This window comes from Syngnathus floridae, chromosome 1 (assembly GCF_059516105.1).
Source record: "Syngnathus floridae isolate MCC-2025c chromosome 1, RoL_Sflo_1.0, whole genome shotgun sequence".
NCBI classification, from domain to species: Eukaryota; Metazoa; Chordata; class Actinopteri; order Syngnathiformes; family Syngnathidae; genus Syngnathus; species Syngnathus floridae.
The window spans coordinates 6,985,956-7,002,410 of record NC_142413.1 but is presented as its reverse complement, the minus strand read 5'-3'; the positions used below and the strand labels follow the sequence as shown (position 1 = coordinate 7,002,410).

Below are 16,455 nucleotides of genomic sequence, written 5' to 3'. Positions count from 1 at the left end.
TGGGATGAAGACTTTATTGTGGTTCCGAGTCCATCGATACATGACAGTGAAAGCAAATGCAAAGTTGCACCATCAAATTCACCCAATCGCGTTGATCACCTTCCTTCCAGAGCTTCGAAACACAACGTTTGCCAACAGCCCCAATGCTTAAGTTGAATGATATAATCAAGTCGAATACAGTTGGAATAAGTAGAAGAAAAAAAGTTGCACCATCAAATTCGCCCAATCGCGTTGACTACCTTCCTTCCAGAGCGTCCAAACGAAACGTTTGCCAACCTCCCCACCCGATGCAATCATATAATCAATTGTAAATCGCATAATATACATTAAGTAGAGAACATTGAATAAGACCAACAAAAAAAAAAGCTGCTTTCCCGCACCACTCCCCCGCTGCAAACAAGTCGAAGGCCAACCGCTCAGGCGTCACGCGTTGTTGCCCTCCCTTGCGCCAGATGGACGAGGTTTTCCATTGCGCGAGGGTCTCGTGCCGCCGTCAACGCCGCCGCCTCCGCCTCTCCCGATCCGCTTTCTGTGCTTTTTTTTGTTGTTGTAATTGCTGAATTAATGAACATTTTGATTGCTTAACGAATAAATGGAAAAAGAAAAATGGAAGGGCGCGCCACTCGCACGTCGACGTCGTCGCCTCCAGGATCTCTCGTCTGAGGAAAAGCAGACAAACAGCCGGTTTGGGTTGGAGCAAGAACAAAGCAAAAAAAGGCAACTCACCCGGCGGCCGCCGGGTCTACAGCATCATCACGTAGAGCTCAACGAGGACGCTTATCAGCAGCAGAGCGACGGAGGTGGACGCGCCCTGGGGGCCCCTTCCTGGGAGAGAGGTTGGGCCCGGACCTAGAGCAAAGATGGCAAACATTGGCGGTGGCGGGGCTTGCTCCACTGACAGACATGCCAGAAACTCACCTCCGCTACCCTTGTTGTCGCCGTGGTCCTCGCCGACGACACAGACGTCGGAGTTGACGCCCTTATCATCGCAGCCGATGGCCTTGCAAACAAAGTTGCCTTTGGCCTTCAGGGTCAAATTCAACTGTGACTTAACATTGCCCACTACGCCGTGCTGTGAAGAGACTTTCGTCCCATCCTCCATCTCCCACTCGAACTTCTTGACGGCACCGGTGGCCTCACACGTGAGGACGCTCCCCTTCCTGGTGATGCGGACGTTGGAGACTTGGGTATCTGTCAAAAACAGGAAGTCACGCTTTGCAAGGGGCGGGCAAATTCAATGGGATGGTGCTTTCCAAGCCCCCACCTAACACGTCAACCCAAGAAATGGCGGCGTACTCACCTTGGACCTCGAGAGCTACGCTGGGGCTATCCACCAGAGCATCACTGAAGTAGCCCAGGACCTTGCAAGTATAACTACCGGCGTGGTCAGGAGTCACACTCGAGATGGTCAACTTCCCGGGAACGGCGGTGTCGACCTTAGAACTGTCGACAGCCGTATTATCCTTGGTCCAAGAGTAGGATTTGGCATCACCGGTGACCGTGCACTCCAAGATCACCTTGGCGCTTGGACACACGCGAACTTTGCCCCCTTGGCTCTCGATTTTGACGCTGGAGACACGAGCTGTTGGAAAGAGGAAATGAGACTCAATTTCAAGGGCGGGAACCAAGGGCCCCCTCATCTCATGTTGTTAACAAGGGTGAGAAAAAGTGCATTGATCACGTCGATTTAGTTTGAAAGGAGAACAAAATGGCAGCAGCTCTTCTTTTCAATCCCGTCGTTGGGAGTCCCTGAATTGTTTCAGCGGCTACCTCGATCCAGACTTCCAACCAGCCACACGTGGTGGTATCGTTCGCATCAAGCAAAAGGGGAGCGAGAGCTGCGACGCCAAACTTACCTCGCTCGCTGACAGTGACTGTAAATTCAGCTGTTTCTGGTGACACCGTGGCCGTGTACTTCCCGCTCGTTTGCACGCCGTAGAGGCCCAACACTTTCTTGTCGTTTGCCGTGAACTTCTCAGGGTCATTGACAGGTGTAGCTTGATCAGAACCAGTTGCCATAAAGGTCCAGGACGGAGTTTCGGTCAGCCCGGAGACCAATTTGATGGAGGCACCCTTCCCGACCTCGCACGCCTGTGCTTTGGTGCATGTGACTGAAAAAGCCCAAAAGAGTTGTATAGAGTTATTCACCTCCAAGCGCAGGCGGCCAAATCACAAAGTACACATGCAGCTGGATGCGACTGGCTTTTTTCCATCTCAATTTGCTCACAAAATCAAATGGTCGTGCAACTCACCGGCATCAACAATGATGGTGAACTTGTCGGTCACGCTCGGGTCGTAGGTGGCCTTGTACAAGCCAGTGTGCTCTGCTGCCAGGCTGGTCAATTTCATAACCGTTTCGGTTGCGTCTGTTTCTTCAGTGTGTTTTGATGGGAGAGCTTTGTCATTCAACGTCCATGCGACAGTATTAGTGGTGGGGATTGTTATTTTGAGATCGTGGCCTGTTGGGCAGAACACCAGCAGATTCTTCCCGCCATTGCAGTCTGTCGGATCTGGAAAAGCAGAGGTGGCCAGCCAGCGCATGCTCTTACTCCCACGGTGTAAAAGGACACCAAGGATTGTACAGACAGAAAGCTACTTCAGAAACAAATTCAAGGCGCCAAATAATAACCCTACAAACGCATTGAGCTTTCTTTGTCATTTGCGCACTTTGCTTTCGGCGAGCCATTTTGCCAATGGACGACGTCCAAATTCCCAAAATGAAGGGTGAAGACATTGCAAGCGTCACAACAACAACAAAGTGGCCCTTTTTCAAGTCAACATCGCTTTGCGCTTTGATGACAATCCATTGATTGGCTGCAGTCCTTTGGATTGTCTTTATTGCTTGGCGCTTTTGACCAACTTGATTCCACTGACAGCGGACCACAAAGTGTGTGAACGCTTTTCCTACCTGCCGAGTGGACGCAGAGGAGCAAGATGATGGTCACGAGCTTCATTCTGACGAGGAGAGAGAGAGAGACAGAGAGACAGAGAGAGAGACTGGTGGGTGGCTGGCTTGGTTGGTTGGTTGGTTGGTTGGTTGGTTGGTTGGTTGGTTGGTTGGTTGGTTGGTTGGTTGGTTGGTTGGTTGGCAAGTTAATGGCTGGCTGGCTGGCTGGCTGGCTGGCTGGCTGCTGCTGCTACTGCTCAGACTCGACGAGCGAATCAAGTGACGATCGGACGCGAGCGCTCCCTATTAGCCGCAACGTGCGTGACGTCACGCCGCTTTGACACGCGGAGCGCTTCCTACGAGCTGCAAAGTGCGTGACGTCACGCCGCTTTGACACGCGGAGCCCACGCGCGCTTAGCTTGATGTCAAAGCGTCTGTGAAGGCTTGCAAGTTGTTGCAAGGCGACCAACTTTATGACGGCCGTCCGCCATCAGTCAGATAGTTCAAGACAAACAGGCAAATGAGTCAGCCAAATGTGCGAAATGGCGCGCCACGCTTGTTTTGGAGTCGGCTTAAAATGATCACGATAAACTACCTGTGTTCCCATCGATCTGAAAAAAAAAAAAAAAAAAAAGTCATGCTTGAGTTTAGTCTCTTATAGTTCGTCCAGCGGTTGTATAACATAAAATCGGTATTGGCACGCATTCTTTCAAGTGGGTTATGAATGACTGAATGTTTTCGATTATTTTAATCATTTTAATTGATCTAAAAAAAAAAATCATGCTTGAGTATACTCTGTTATAGTTCCCCCAGAGGTAGCAGGAGGCTGGTAGCTCCCGAACCCACAAAACCAGTATTGGCACAAATTCTTTGAAGTGGATTCAAAATAAATCAAACAAAAAAGAAATAAATGACATAGATTATTTCCTTTTCTTTTCTCTTTTACATTTTGGCAAGCAACTTTGCAATGGAAACGTCTGGAATCACAATCATAAAGAATGACCTTTTGTCTCCGGGTTGAGCAGCGACATCGTCACAATTCAAAGCCTTCAAACACCACTTTGTGATCTGGCCCGCGGTCCGCACCTTTGACAGCCCTGCTCCTTTGGATCAGAGGACAAAGGCAGAGCTGAAGCCCTCGACCTCCCTCGACCCCCCCTCCAACCACCTGCAAGCGTTTTTTGTTTTTGTGTTTTTATGCCAATGTTGCGTCATATTCACGACTGCTGTTGGCAATTGCAAATATCCACTCTCATGGTTGCCGCAAGAGTCACTGAGGAATGCGTCCGAGATAATGACACGCACACGATTGGTTCGCTTCATGTCTTCATGCAAATATCACAGTACAAAGACGTTTGGAGCCCGCCACCGTTTTGCAATTGCACTTGAGTGACAGCTGCCTCTCGGCTGCCGAGAGATGCAAAGGGTGACCAGTTTGATGCGCGCTCGGCAAATGAGTGTGTATTTGTGCTTCACAACATTTTTGGATGTGGACAGACTGGTCGAGTGCAAGGTTCCTCGCAACCCACATAAGCACACTCCGATCCAGAGCAAGCTGGCGAAATCACCAGGCGAGCCAGCAATCGATTGAGCCATAGCTTCATTTTCACTTGAGTTTCATGTCTATTTGTTTTAGGATCAATCCGTTGTTTCTTCGCGTGCCCTTTCTTCGTCAACCTTTCTGTCCATTTTCCATATAGCATCTGCCACCGCTAAATGTCTTGGGTTACCAAAGCTCTGCAAACAAATCATTGCATCGCTTTACATGATCAAAGCTATTAAAGCAAACTTCTACGCCTCATTTAAAATACAATTGCTAGACTGGACTGAAATGAGGCTGGCTGGCTGGACAGTTGGACAAAAAGAATTTGCCAAAATGGCTTGGCACTTTGCCAACACACTATGACCATGTAGTGCGATTAAATGTTGAATCTGACATCATTTGCGCATTTCAGCATCTACAACTGGCTATAAATAGTATCTCAATCAATGGCGTCCATTCGTTCAAAACACCTGTAAGATTTGCGCATTTGGATGAACCAGTTATTGGGGGAACATGGAAATCCGTAACTCTCGTCAAACGTTTGACACTGACATAACTGCTACTTTTCATAAAAAAAAATCCCCCCCAAAATCCAAGCAGTTGGGAAGCCATTAAACACTCATCTTCTTACTTGAGTACTAATGTATTTGTTGTGTAATTTTGACACAGTTTGAGGGGACGAGACTCAAATCAAAAATTGATCTCATTCCACGGCCCACTCGACAAGTTTCACTTCGTCTTGATTATGGCGACACCATACGGACAGATGCGGTAGTGTTTTGCATTCACATTTCCCAGGAGTTTCTGTTGCCACGAGTGGTGGCTATGGGATGGATGAAGAGCACTGAGGGGATGAATATAATTGTCTCCAAACCGTATCTAATGTTGAAAATACACGTTTTTGTAGCCTATTCTATTGTACTCATGTGTGCGGCAGGATGTTTTTGTTCTGGTAAAAGCAATACAGGGTGATATCAAAGTCAAAGTCAAAGTCTCCTTTATTGTCAATTTCTCCGCATGTCAAGACACACAGAGAGATCGAAATTATGTTTCTCACTATCCCAGGGTGACAAGACAGAGTTCATAACGCACATACAAGGAAGTCAAAGCAAACTTTATTGTCAATCTGACTATGCAACAGTGCATTACAATGAAGACTGCAACTGCGTTTCTCCAAATTCCAATGTGCGGTAAGAGGCTGAGATAAGACACAGGTAAATAGGAAATAAAACATAAAGTGCATTTAACGTTTCAGAAAATCAATAAAAGCACAAGAATCCACCGTAAAGATATTAGAGTGAAGATGGTACAGCAACACAGAGTAGCAGCATAGAATAAAAATTGTAAGGTGCACGGAGTAGTTGGGTCTGTGTGTATACAGCAGAGGGAATGAAGGACCTGCGGAACCGTTCCTTCCTACACCGAGGGTGCAAAAGTCTGCCGCTAAAGGAACTGGACAGGGACCGCACAATCTCATCGAGGGGGTGAGCGGTGTTGTCCATGATGGACTTAAGCTTAATCAAAATCCTCCTCTCACCCACAACCTCAATGGAGTCCAGGGGACAGCCCAGGACAGAGCTCGCTCTTCTGACCATCTTATTCAGTCTCTCCCTGTCCCGGTCAGCACTGCCCCCACCCCAGGAAACCACAGCGTAGAGGATGGCTGAGGCCACCACAGAGTCACAGAAGGTGACCCCGCTCTGCACCCCATTCTGCCACCTTCGACACTTCGTATTTGAAGCGGCCAAAGCAGTCGTTAGTCAACAAACACACAAGAGTGGGATGAAGCCTTTATTGTGGTTTGGAGACGAAACATGAGAGCCAAGCCTTCGCGTTGCCAATTTGCACCATCAATTTCACTCGTCTGCAATGGAAGCCCCGGCACGTCGGGCCACAAGATGGCGCCGCGCGCACAAAGCCGCCGTGAAGAAACACACCAAATGGGATGAAGACTTTATTGTGGTTCCGAGTCCATCGATACATGACAGTGAAAGCAAATGCAAAGTTGCACCATCAAATTCACCCAATCGCGTTGATCACCTTCCTTCCAGAGCTTCGAAACACAACGTTTGCCAACAGCCCCAATGCTTAAGTTGAATGATATAATCAAGTCGAATACAGTTGGAATAAGTAGAAGAAAAAAAGTTGCACCATCAAATTCGCCCAATCGCGTTGACTACCTTCCTTCCAGAGCGTCCAAACGAAACGTTTGCCAACCTCCCCACCCGATGCAATCATATAATCAATTGTAAATCGCATAATATACATTAAGTAGAGAACATTGAATAAGACCAACAAAAAAAAAAGCTGCTTTCCCGCACCACTCCCCCGCTGCAAACAAGTCGAAGGCCAACCGCTCAGGCGTCACGCGTTGTTGCCCTCCCTTGCGCCAGATGGACGAGGTTTTCCATTGCGCGAGGGTCTCGTGCCGCCGTCAACGCCGCCGCCTCCGCCTCTCCCGATCCGCTTTCTGTGCTTTTTTTTGTTGTTGTAATTGCTGAATTAATGAACATTTTGATTGCTTAACGAATAAATGGAAAAAGAAAAATGGAAGGGCGCGCCACTCGCACGTCGACGTCGTCGCCTCCAGGATCTCTCGTCTGAGGAAAAGCAGACAAACAGCCGGTTTGGGTTGGAGCAAGAACAAAGCAAAAAAAGGCAACTCACCCGGCGGCCGCCGGGTCTACAGCATCATCACGTAGAGCTCAACGAGGACGCTTATCAGCAGCAGAGCGACGGAGGTGGACGCGCCCTGGGGGCCCCTTCCTGGGAGAGAGGTTGGGCCCGGACCTAGAGCAAAGATGGCAAACATTGGCGGTGGCGGGGCTTGCTCCACTGACAGACATGCCAGAAACTCACCTCCGCTACCCTTGTTGTCGCCGTGGTCCTCGCCGACGACACAGACGTCGGAGTTGACGCCCTTATCATCGCAGCCGATGGCCTTGCAAACAAAGTTGCCTTTGGCCTTCAGGGTCAAATTCAACTGTGACTTAACATTGCCCACTACGCCGTGCTGTGAAGAGACTTTCGTCCCATCCTCCATCTCCCACTCGAACTTCTTGACGGCACCGGTGGCCTCACACGTGAGGACGCTCCCCTTCCTGGTGATGCGGACGTTGGAGACTTGGGTATCTGTCAAAAACAGGAAGTCACGCTTTGCAAGGGGCGGGCAAATTCAATGGGATGGTGCTTTCCAAGCCCCCACCTAACACGTCAACCCAAGAAATGGCGGCGTACTCACCTTGGACCTCGAGAGCTACGCTGGGGCTATCCACCAGAGCATCACTGAAGTAGCCCAGGACCTTGCAAGTATAACTACCGGCGTGGTCAGGAGTCACACTCGAGATGGTCAACTTCCCGGGAACGGCGGTGTCGACCTTAGAACTGTCGACAGCCGTATTATCCTTGGTCCAAGAGTAGGATTTGGCATCACCGGTGACCGTGCACTCCAAGATCACCTTGGCGCTTGGACACACGCGAACTTTGCCCCCTTGGCTCTCGATTTTGACGCTGGAGACACGAGCTGTTGGAAAGAGGAAATGAGACTCAATTTCAAGGGCGGGAACCAAGGGCCCCCTCATCTCATGTTGTTAACAAGGGTGAGAAAAAGTGCATTGATCACGTCGATTTAGTTTGAAAGGAGAACAAAATGGCAGCAGCTCTTCTTTTCAATCCCGTCGTTGGGAGTCCCTGAATTGTTTCAGCGGCTACCTCGATCCAGACTTCCAACCAGCCACACGTGGTGGTATCGTTCGCATCAAGCAAAAGGGGAGCGAGAGCTGCGACGCCAAACTTACCTCGCTCGCTGACAGTGACTGTAAATTCAGCTGTTTCTGGTGACACCGTGGCCGTGTACTTCCCGCTCGTTTGCACGCCGTAGAGGCCCAACACTTTCTTGTCGTTTGCCGTGAACTTCTCAGGGTCATTGACAGGTGTAGCTTGATCAGAACCAGTTGCCATAAAGGTCCAGGACGGAGTTTCGGTCAGCCCGGAGACCAATTTGATGGAGGCACCCTTCCCGACCTCGCACGCCTGTGCTTTGGTGCATGTGACTGAAAAAGCCCAAAAGAGTTGTATAGAGTTATTCACCTCCAAGCGCAGGCGGCCAAATCACAAAGTACACATGCAGCTGGATGCGACTGGCTTTTTTCCATCTCAATTTGCTCACAAAATCAAATGGTCGTGCAACTCACCGGCATCAACAATGATGGTGAACTTGTCGGTCACGCTCGGGTCGTAGGTGGCCTTGTACAAGCCAGTGTGCTCTGCTGCCAGGCTGGTCAATTTCATAACCGTTTCGGTTGCGTCTGTTTCTTCAGTGTGTTTTGATGGGAGAGCTTTGTCATTCAACGTCCATGCGACAGTATTAGTGGTGGGGATTGTTATTTTGAGATCGTGGCCTGTTGGGCAGAACACCAGCAGATTCTTCCCGCCATTGCAGTCTGTCGGATCTGGAAAAGCAGAGGTGGCCAGCCAGCGCATGCTCTTACTCCCACGGTGTAAAAGGACACCAAGGATTGTACAGACAGAAAGCTACTTCAGAAACAAATTCAAGGCGCCAAATAATAACCCTACAAACGCATTGAGCTTTCTTTGTCATTTGCGCACTTTGCTTTCGGCGAGCCATTTTGCCAATGGACGACGTCCAAATTCCCAAAATGAAGGGTGAAGACATTGCAAGCGTCACAACAACAACAAAGTGGCCCTTTTTCAAGTCAACATCGCTTTGCGCTTTGATGACAATCCATTGATTGGCTGCAGTCCTTTGGATTGTCTTTATTGCTTGGCGCTTTTGACCAACTTGATTCCACTGACAGCGGACCACAAAGTGTGTGAACGCTTTTCCTACCTGCCGAGTGGACGCAGAGGAGCAAGATGATGGTCACGAGCTTCATTCTGACGAGGAGAGAGAGAGAGACAGAGAGACAGAGAGAGAGACTGGTGGGTGGCTGGCTTGGTTGGTTGGTTGGTTGGTTGGTTGGTTGGTTGGTTGGTTGGTTGGTTGGTTGGTTGGTTGGTTGGTTGGTTGGTTGGTTGGTTGGCAAGTTAATGGCTGGCTGGCTGGCTGGCTGGCTGGCTGGCTGCTGCTGCTACTGCTCAGACTCGACGAGCGAATCAAGTGACGATCGGACGCGAGCGCTCCCTATTAGCCGCAACGTGCGTGACGTCACGCCGCTTTGACACGCGGAGCGCTTCCTACGAGCTGCAAAGTGCGTGACGTCACGCCGCTTTGACACGCGGAGCCCACGCGCGCTTAGCTTGATGTCAAAGCGTCTGTGAAGGCTTGCAAGTTGTTGCAAGGCGACCAACTTTATGACGGCCGTCCGCCATCAGTCAGATAGTTCAAGACAAACAGGCAAATGAGTCAGCCAAATGTGCGAAATGGCGCGCCACGCTTGTTTTGGAGTCGGCTTAAAATGATCACGATAAACTACCTGTGTTCCCATCGATCTGAAAAAAAAAAAAAAAAAAAAGTCATGCTTGAGTTTAGTCTCTTATAGTTCGTCCAGCGGTTGTATAACATAAAATCGGTATTGGCACGCATTCTTTCAAGTGGGTTATGAATGACTGAATGTTTTCGATTATTTTAATCATTTTAATTCATCTAAAAAAAAAAATCATGCTTGAGTATACTCTGTTATAGTTCCCCCAGAGGTAGCAGGAGGCTGGTAGCTCCCGAACCCACAAAACCAGTATTGGCACAAATTCTTTGAAGTGGATTCAAAATAAATCAAACAAAAAAGAAATAAATGACATAGATTATTTCCTTTTCTTTTCTCTTTTACATTTTGGCAAGCAACTTTGCAATGGAAACGTCTGGAATCACAATCATAAAGAATGACCTTTTGTCTCCGGGTTGAGCAGCGACATCGTCACAATTCAAAGCCTTCAAACACCACTTTGTGATCTGGCCCGCGGTCCGCACCTTTGACAGCCCTGCTCCTTTGGATCAGAGGACAAAGGCAGAGCTGAAGCCCTCGACCTCCCTCGACCCCCCCTCCAACCACCTGCAAGCGTTTTTTGTTTTTGTGTTTTTATGCCAATGTTGCGTCATATTCACGACTGCTGTTGGCAATTGCAAATATCCACTCTCATGGTTGCCGCAAGAGTCACTGAGGAATGCGTCCGAGATAATGACACGCACACGATTGGTTCGCTTCATGTCTTCATGCAAATATCACAGTACAAAGACGTTTGGAGCCCGCCACCGTTTTGCAATTGCACTTGAGTGACAGCTGCCTCTCGGCTGCCGAGAGATGCAAAGGGTGACCAGTTTGATGCGCGCTCGGCAAATGAGTGTGTATTTGTGCTTCACAACATTTTTGGATGTGGACAGACTGGTCGAGTGCAAGGTTCCTCGCAACCCACATAAGCACACTCCGATCCAGAGCAAGCTGGCGAAATCACCAGGCGAGCCAGCAATCGATTGAGCCATAGCTTCATTTTCACTTGAGTTTCATGTCTATTTGTTTTAGGATCAATCCGTTGTTTCTTCGCGTGCCCTTTCTTCGTCAACCTTTCTGTCCATTTTCCATATAGCATCTGCCACCGCTAAATGTCTTGGGTTACCAAAGCTCTGCAAACAAATCATTGCATCGCTTTACATGATCAAAGCTATTAAAGCAAACTTCTACGCCTCATTTAAAATACAATTGCTAGACTGGACTGAAATGAGGCTGGCTGGCTGGACAGTTGGACAAAAAGAATTTGCCAAAATGGCTTGGCACTTTGCCAACACACTATGACCATGTAGTGCGATTAAATGTTGAATCTGACATCATTTGCGCATTTCAGCATCTACAACTGGCTATAAATAGTATCTCAATCAATGGCGTCCATTCGTTCAAAACACCTGTAAGATTTGCGCATTTGGATGAACCAGTTATTGGGGGAACATGGAAATCCGTAACTCTCGTCAAACGTTTGACACTGACATAACTGCTACTTTTCATAAAAAAAAATCCCCCCCAAAATCCAAGCAGTTGGGAAGCCATTAAACACTCATCTTCTTACTTGAGTACTAATGTATTTGTTGTGTAATTTTGACACAGTTTGAGGGGACGAGACTCAAATCAAAAATTGATCTCATTCCACGGCCCACTCGACAAGTTTCACTTCGTCTTGATTATGGCGACACCATACGGACAGATGCGGTAGTGTTTTGCATTCACATTTCCCAGGAGTTTCTGTTGCCACGAGTGGTGGCTATGGGATGGATGAAGAGCACTGAGGGGATGAATATAATTGTCTCCAAACCGTATCTAATGTTGAAAATACACGTTTTTGTAGCCTATTCTATTGTACTCATGTGTGCGGCAGGATGTTTTTGTTCTGGTAAAAGCAATACAGGGTGATATCAAAGTCAAAGTCAAAGTCTCCTTTATTGTCAATTTCTCCGCATGTCAAGACACACAGAGAGATCGAAATTATGTTTCTCACTATCCCAGGGTGACAAGACAGAGTTCATAACGCACATACAAGGAAGTCAAAGCAAACTTTATTGTCAATCTGACTATGCAACAGTGCATTACAATGAAGACTGCAACTGCGTTTCTCCAAATTCCAATGTGCGGTAAGAGGCTGAGATAAGACACAGGTAAATAGGAAATAAAACATAAAGTGCATTTAACGTTTCAGAAAATCAATAAAAGCACAAGAATCCACCGTAAAGATATTAGAGTGAAGATGGTACAGCAACACAGAGTAGCAGCATAGAATAAAAATTGTAAGGTGCACGGAGTAGTTGGGTCTGTGTGTATACAGCAGAGGGAATGAAGGACCTGCGGAACCGTTCCTTCCTACACCGAGGGTGCAAAAGTCTGCCGCTAAAGGAACTGGACAGGGACCGCACAATCTCATCGAGGGGGTGAGCGGTGTTGTCCATGATGGACTTAAGCTTAATCAAAATCCTCCTCTCACCCACAACCTCAATGGAGTCCAGGGGACAGCCCAGGACAGAGCTCGCTCTTCTGACCATCTTATTCAGTCTCTCCCTGTCCCGGTCAGCACTGCCCCCACCCCAGGAAACCACAGCGTAGAGGATGGCTGAGGCCACCACAGAGTCACAGAAGGTGACCCCGCTCTGCACCCCATTCTGCCACCTTCGACACTTCGTATTTGAAGCGGCCAAAGCAGTCGTTAGTCAACAAACACACAAGAGTGGGATGAAGCCTTTATTGTGGTTTGGAGACGAAACATGAGAGCCAAGCCTTCGCGTTGCCAATTTGCACCATCAATTTCACTCGTCTGCAATGGAAGCCCCGGCACGTCGGGCCACAAGATGGCGCCGCGCGCACAAAGCCGCCGTGAAGAAACACACCAAATGGGATGAAGACTTTATTGTGGTTCCGAGTCCATCGATACATGACAGTGAAAGCAAATGCAAAGTTGCACCATCAAATTCACCCAATCGCGTTGATCACCTTCCTTCCAGAGCTTCGAAACACAACGTTTGCCAACAGCCCCAATGCTTAAGTTGAATGATATAATCAAGTCGAATACAGTTGGAATAAGTAGAAGAAAAAAAGTTGCACCATCAAATTCGCCCAATCGCGTTGACTACCTTCCTTCCAGAGCGTCCAAACGAAACGTTTGCCAACCTCCCCACCCGATGCAATCATATAATCAATTGTAAATCGCATAATATACATTAAGTAGAGAACATTGAATAAGACCAACAAAAAAAAAAGCTGCTTTCCCGCACCACTCCCCCGCTGCAAACAAGTCGAAGGCCAACCGCTCAGGCGTCACGCGTTGTTGCCCTCCCTTGCGCCAGATGGACGAGGTTTTCCATTGCGCGAGGGTCTCGTGCCGCCGTCAACGCCGCCGCCTCCGCCTCTCCCGATCCGCTTTCTGTGCTTTTTTTTGTTGTTGTAATTGCTGAATTAATGAACATTTTGATTGCTTAACGAATAAATGGAAAAAGAAAAATGGAAGGGCGCGCCACTCGCACGTCGACGTCGTCGCCTCCAGGATCTCTCGTCTGAGGAAAAGCAGACAAACAGCCGGTTTGGGTTGGAGCAAGAACAAAGCAAAAAAAGGCAACTCACCCGGCGGCCGCCGGGTCTACAGCATCATCACGTAGAGCTCAACGAGGACGCTTATCAGCAGCAGAGCGACGGAGGTGGACGCGCCCTGGGGGCCCCTTCCTGGGAGAGAGGTTGGGCCCGGACCTAGAGCAAAGATGGCAAACATTGGCGGTGGCGGGGCTTGCTCCACTGACAGACATGCCAGAAACTCACCTCCGCTACCCTTGTTGTCGCCGTGGTCCTCGCCGACGACACAGACGTCGGAGTTGACGCCCTTATCATCGCAGCCGATGGCCTTGCAAACAAAGTTGCCTTTGGCCTTCAGGGTCAAATTCAACTGTGACTTAACATTGCCCACTACGCCGTGCTGTGAAGAGACTTTCGTCCCATCCTCCATCTCCCACTCGAACTTCTTGACGGCACCGGTGGCCTCACACGTGAGGACGCTCCCCTTCCTGGTGATGCGGACGTTGGAGACTTGGGTATCTGTCAAAAACAGGAAGTCACGCTTTGCAAGGGGCGGGCAAATTCAATGGGATGGTGCTTTCCAAGCCCCCACCTAACACGTCAACCCAAGAAATGGCGGCGTACTCACCTTGGACCTCGAGAGCTACGCTGGGGCTATCCACCAGAGCATCACTGAAGTAGCCCAGGACCTTGCAAGTATAACTACCGGCGTGGTCAGGAGTCACACTCGAGATGGTCAACTTCCCGGGAACGGCGGTGTCGACCTTAGAACTGTCGACAGCCGTATTATCCTTGGTCCAAGAGTAGGATTTGGCATCACCGGTGACCGTGCACTCCAAGATCACCTTGGCGCTTGGACACACGCGAACTTTGCCCCCTTGGCTCTCGATTTTGACGCTGGAGACACGAGCTGTTGGAAAGAGGAAATGAGACTCAATTTCAAGGGCGGGAACCAAGGGCCCCCTCATCTCATGTTGTTAACAAGGGTGAGAAAAAGTGCATTGATCACGTCGATTTAGTTTGAAAGGAGAACAAAATGGCAGCAGCTCTTCTTTTCAATCCCGTCGTTGGGAGTCCCTGAATTGTTTCAGCGGCTACCTCGATCCAGACTTCCAACCAGCCACACGTGGTGGTATCGTTCGCATCAAGCAAAAGGGGAGCGAGAGCTGCGACGCCAAACTTACCTCGCTCGCTGACAGTGACTGTAAATTCAGCTGTTTCTGGTGACACCGTGGCCGTGTACTTCCCGCTCGTTTGCACGCCGTAGAGGCCCAACACTTTCTTGTCGTTTGCCGTGAACTTCTCAGGGTCATTGACAGGTGTAGCTTGATCAGAACCAGTTGCCATAAAGGTCCAGGACGGAGTTTCGGTCAGCCCGGAGACCAATTTGATGGAGGCACCCTTCCCGACCTCGCACGCCTGTGCTTTGGTGCATGTGACTGAAAAAGCCCAAAAGAGTTGTATAGAGTTATTCACCTCCAAGCGCAGGCGGCCAAATCACAAAGTACACATGCAGCTGGATGCGACTGGCTTTTTTCCATCTCAATTTGCTCACAAAATCAAATGGTCGTGCAACTCACCGGCATCAACAATGATGGTGAACTTGTCGGTCACGCTCGGGTCGTAGGTGGCCTTGTACAAGCCAGTGTGCTCTGCTGCCAGGCTGGTCAATTTCATAACCGTTTCGGTTGCGTCTGTTTCTTCAGTGTGTTTTGATGGGAGAGCTTTGTCATTCAACGTCCATGCGACAGTATTAGTGGTGGGGATTGTTATTTTGAGATCGTGGCCTGTTGGGCAGAACACCAGCAGATTCTTCCCGCCATTGCAGTCTGTCGGATCTGGAAAAGCAGAGGTGGCCAGCCAGCGCATGCTCTTACTCCCACGGTGTAAAAGGACACCAAGGATTGTACAGACAGAAAGCTACTTCAGAAACAAATTCAAGGCGCCAAATAATAACCCTACAAACGCATTGAGCTTTCTTTGTCATTTGCGCACTTTGCTTTCGGCGAGCCATTTTGCCAATGGACGACGTCCAAATTCCCAAAATGAAGGGTGAAGACATTGCAAGCGTCACAACAACAACAAAGTGGCCCTTTTTCAAGTCAACATCGCTTTGCGCTTTGATGACAATCCATTGATTGGCTGCAGTCCTTTGGATTGTCTTTATTGCTTGGCGCTTTTGACCAACTTGATTCCACTGACAGCGGACCACAAAGTGTGTGAACGCTTTTCCTACCTGCCGAGTGGACGCAGAGGAGCAAGATGATGGTCACGAGCTTCATTCTGACGAGGAGAGAGAGAGAGACAGAGAGACAGAGAGAGAGACTGGTGGGTGGCTGGCTTGGTTGGTTGGTTGGTTGGTTGGTTGGTTGGTTGGTTGGTTGGTTGGTTGGTTGGTTGGTTGGTTGGTTGGTTGGTTGGCAAGTTAATGGCTGGCTGGCTGGCTGGCTGGCTGGCTGGCTGCTGCTGCTACTGCTCAGACTCGACGAGCGAATCAAGTGACGATCGGACGCGAGCGCTCCCTATTAGCCGCAACGTGCGTGACGTCACGCCGCTTTGACACGCGGAGCGCTTCCTACGAGCTGCAAAGTGCGTGACGTCACGCCGCTTTGACACGCGGAGCCCACGCGCGCTTAGCTTGATGTCAAAGCGTCTGTGAAGGCTTGCAAGTTGTTGCAAGGCGACCAACTTTATGACGGCCGTCCGCCATCAGTCAGATAGTTCAAGACAAACAGGCAAATGAGTCAGCCAAATGTGCGAAATGGCGCGCCACGCTTGTTTTGGAGTCGGCTTAAAATGATCACGATAAACTACCTGTGTTCCCATCGATCTGAAAAAAAAAAAAAAAAAAAAGTCATGCTTGAGTTTAGTCTCTTATAGTTCGTCCAGCGGTTGTATAACATAAAATCGGTATTGGCACGCATTCTTTCAAGTGGGTTATGAATGACTGAATGTTTTCGATTATTTTAATCATTTTAATTGATCTAAAAAAAAAAATCATGCTTGAGTATACTCTGTTATAGTTCCCC

At 48.9% G+C, this 16,455-nt stretch overlaps 3 protein-coding genes across 3 annotated transcripts; all 3 read right to left on the bottom strand.

The window, feature by feature from the left end:
• Positions 1-3,238, bottom strand: LOC148403782 (uncharacterized). Its single transcript, XM_088390907.1, has 7 exons — positions 2,909-3,238; positions 2,253-2,510; positions 1,857-2,111; positions 1,301-1,582; positions 919-1,191; positions 727-849; positions 1-659 (listed from the first exon to the last, which is right to left on the bottom strand). Exons 1-6 carry the CDS (start codon positions 2,952-2,954, stop codon positions 743-745), a joined length of 1,221 nt encoding a protein of 406 aa, XP_088247033.1. The 5' UTR covers positions 2,955-3,238; the 3' UTR covers positions 1-659; positions 727-742.
• Positions 3,239-6,371: 3,133 nt separating this feature from the next.
• On the bottom strand, positions 6,372-9,619 carry LOC148403781 (uncharacterized). Its single transcript, XM_088390897.1, has 7 exons — positions 9,280-9,619; positions 8,624-8,881; positions 8,228-8,482; positions 7,672-7,953; positions 7,290-7,562; positions 7,098-7,220; positions 6,372-7,030 (listed from the first exon to the last, which is right to left on the bottom strand). The coding sequence occupies exons 1-6, from the start codon at positions 9,323-9,325 to the stop codon at positions 7,114-7,116; spliced, it is 1,221 nt and encodes a 406-aa protein (XP_088247023.1). The 5' UTR covers positions 9,326-9,619; the 3' UTR covers positions 6,372-7,030; positions 7,098-7,113.
• Positions 9,620-12,754: 3,135 nt separating this feature from the next.
• LOC148403780 (uncharacterized) lies at positions 12,755-15,991 on the bottom strand. The gene is made up of 7 exons (XM_088390886.1): positions 15,663-15,991; positions 15,007-15,264; positions 14,611-14,865; positions 14,055-14,336; positions 13,673-13,945; positions 13,481-13,603; positions 12,755-13,413 (listed from the first exon to the last, which is right to left on the bottom strand). Exons 1-6 carry the CDS (start codon positions 15,706-15,708, stop codon positions 13,497-13,499), a joined length of 1,221 nt encoding a protein of 406 aa, XP_088247012.1. The 5' UTR covers positions 15,709-15,991; the 3' UTR covers positions 12,755-13,413; positions 13,481-13,496.
• Positions 15,992-16,455: the final 464 nt, after the last annotated feature.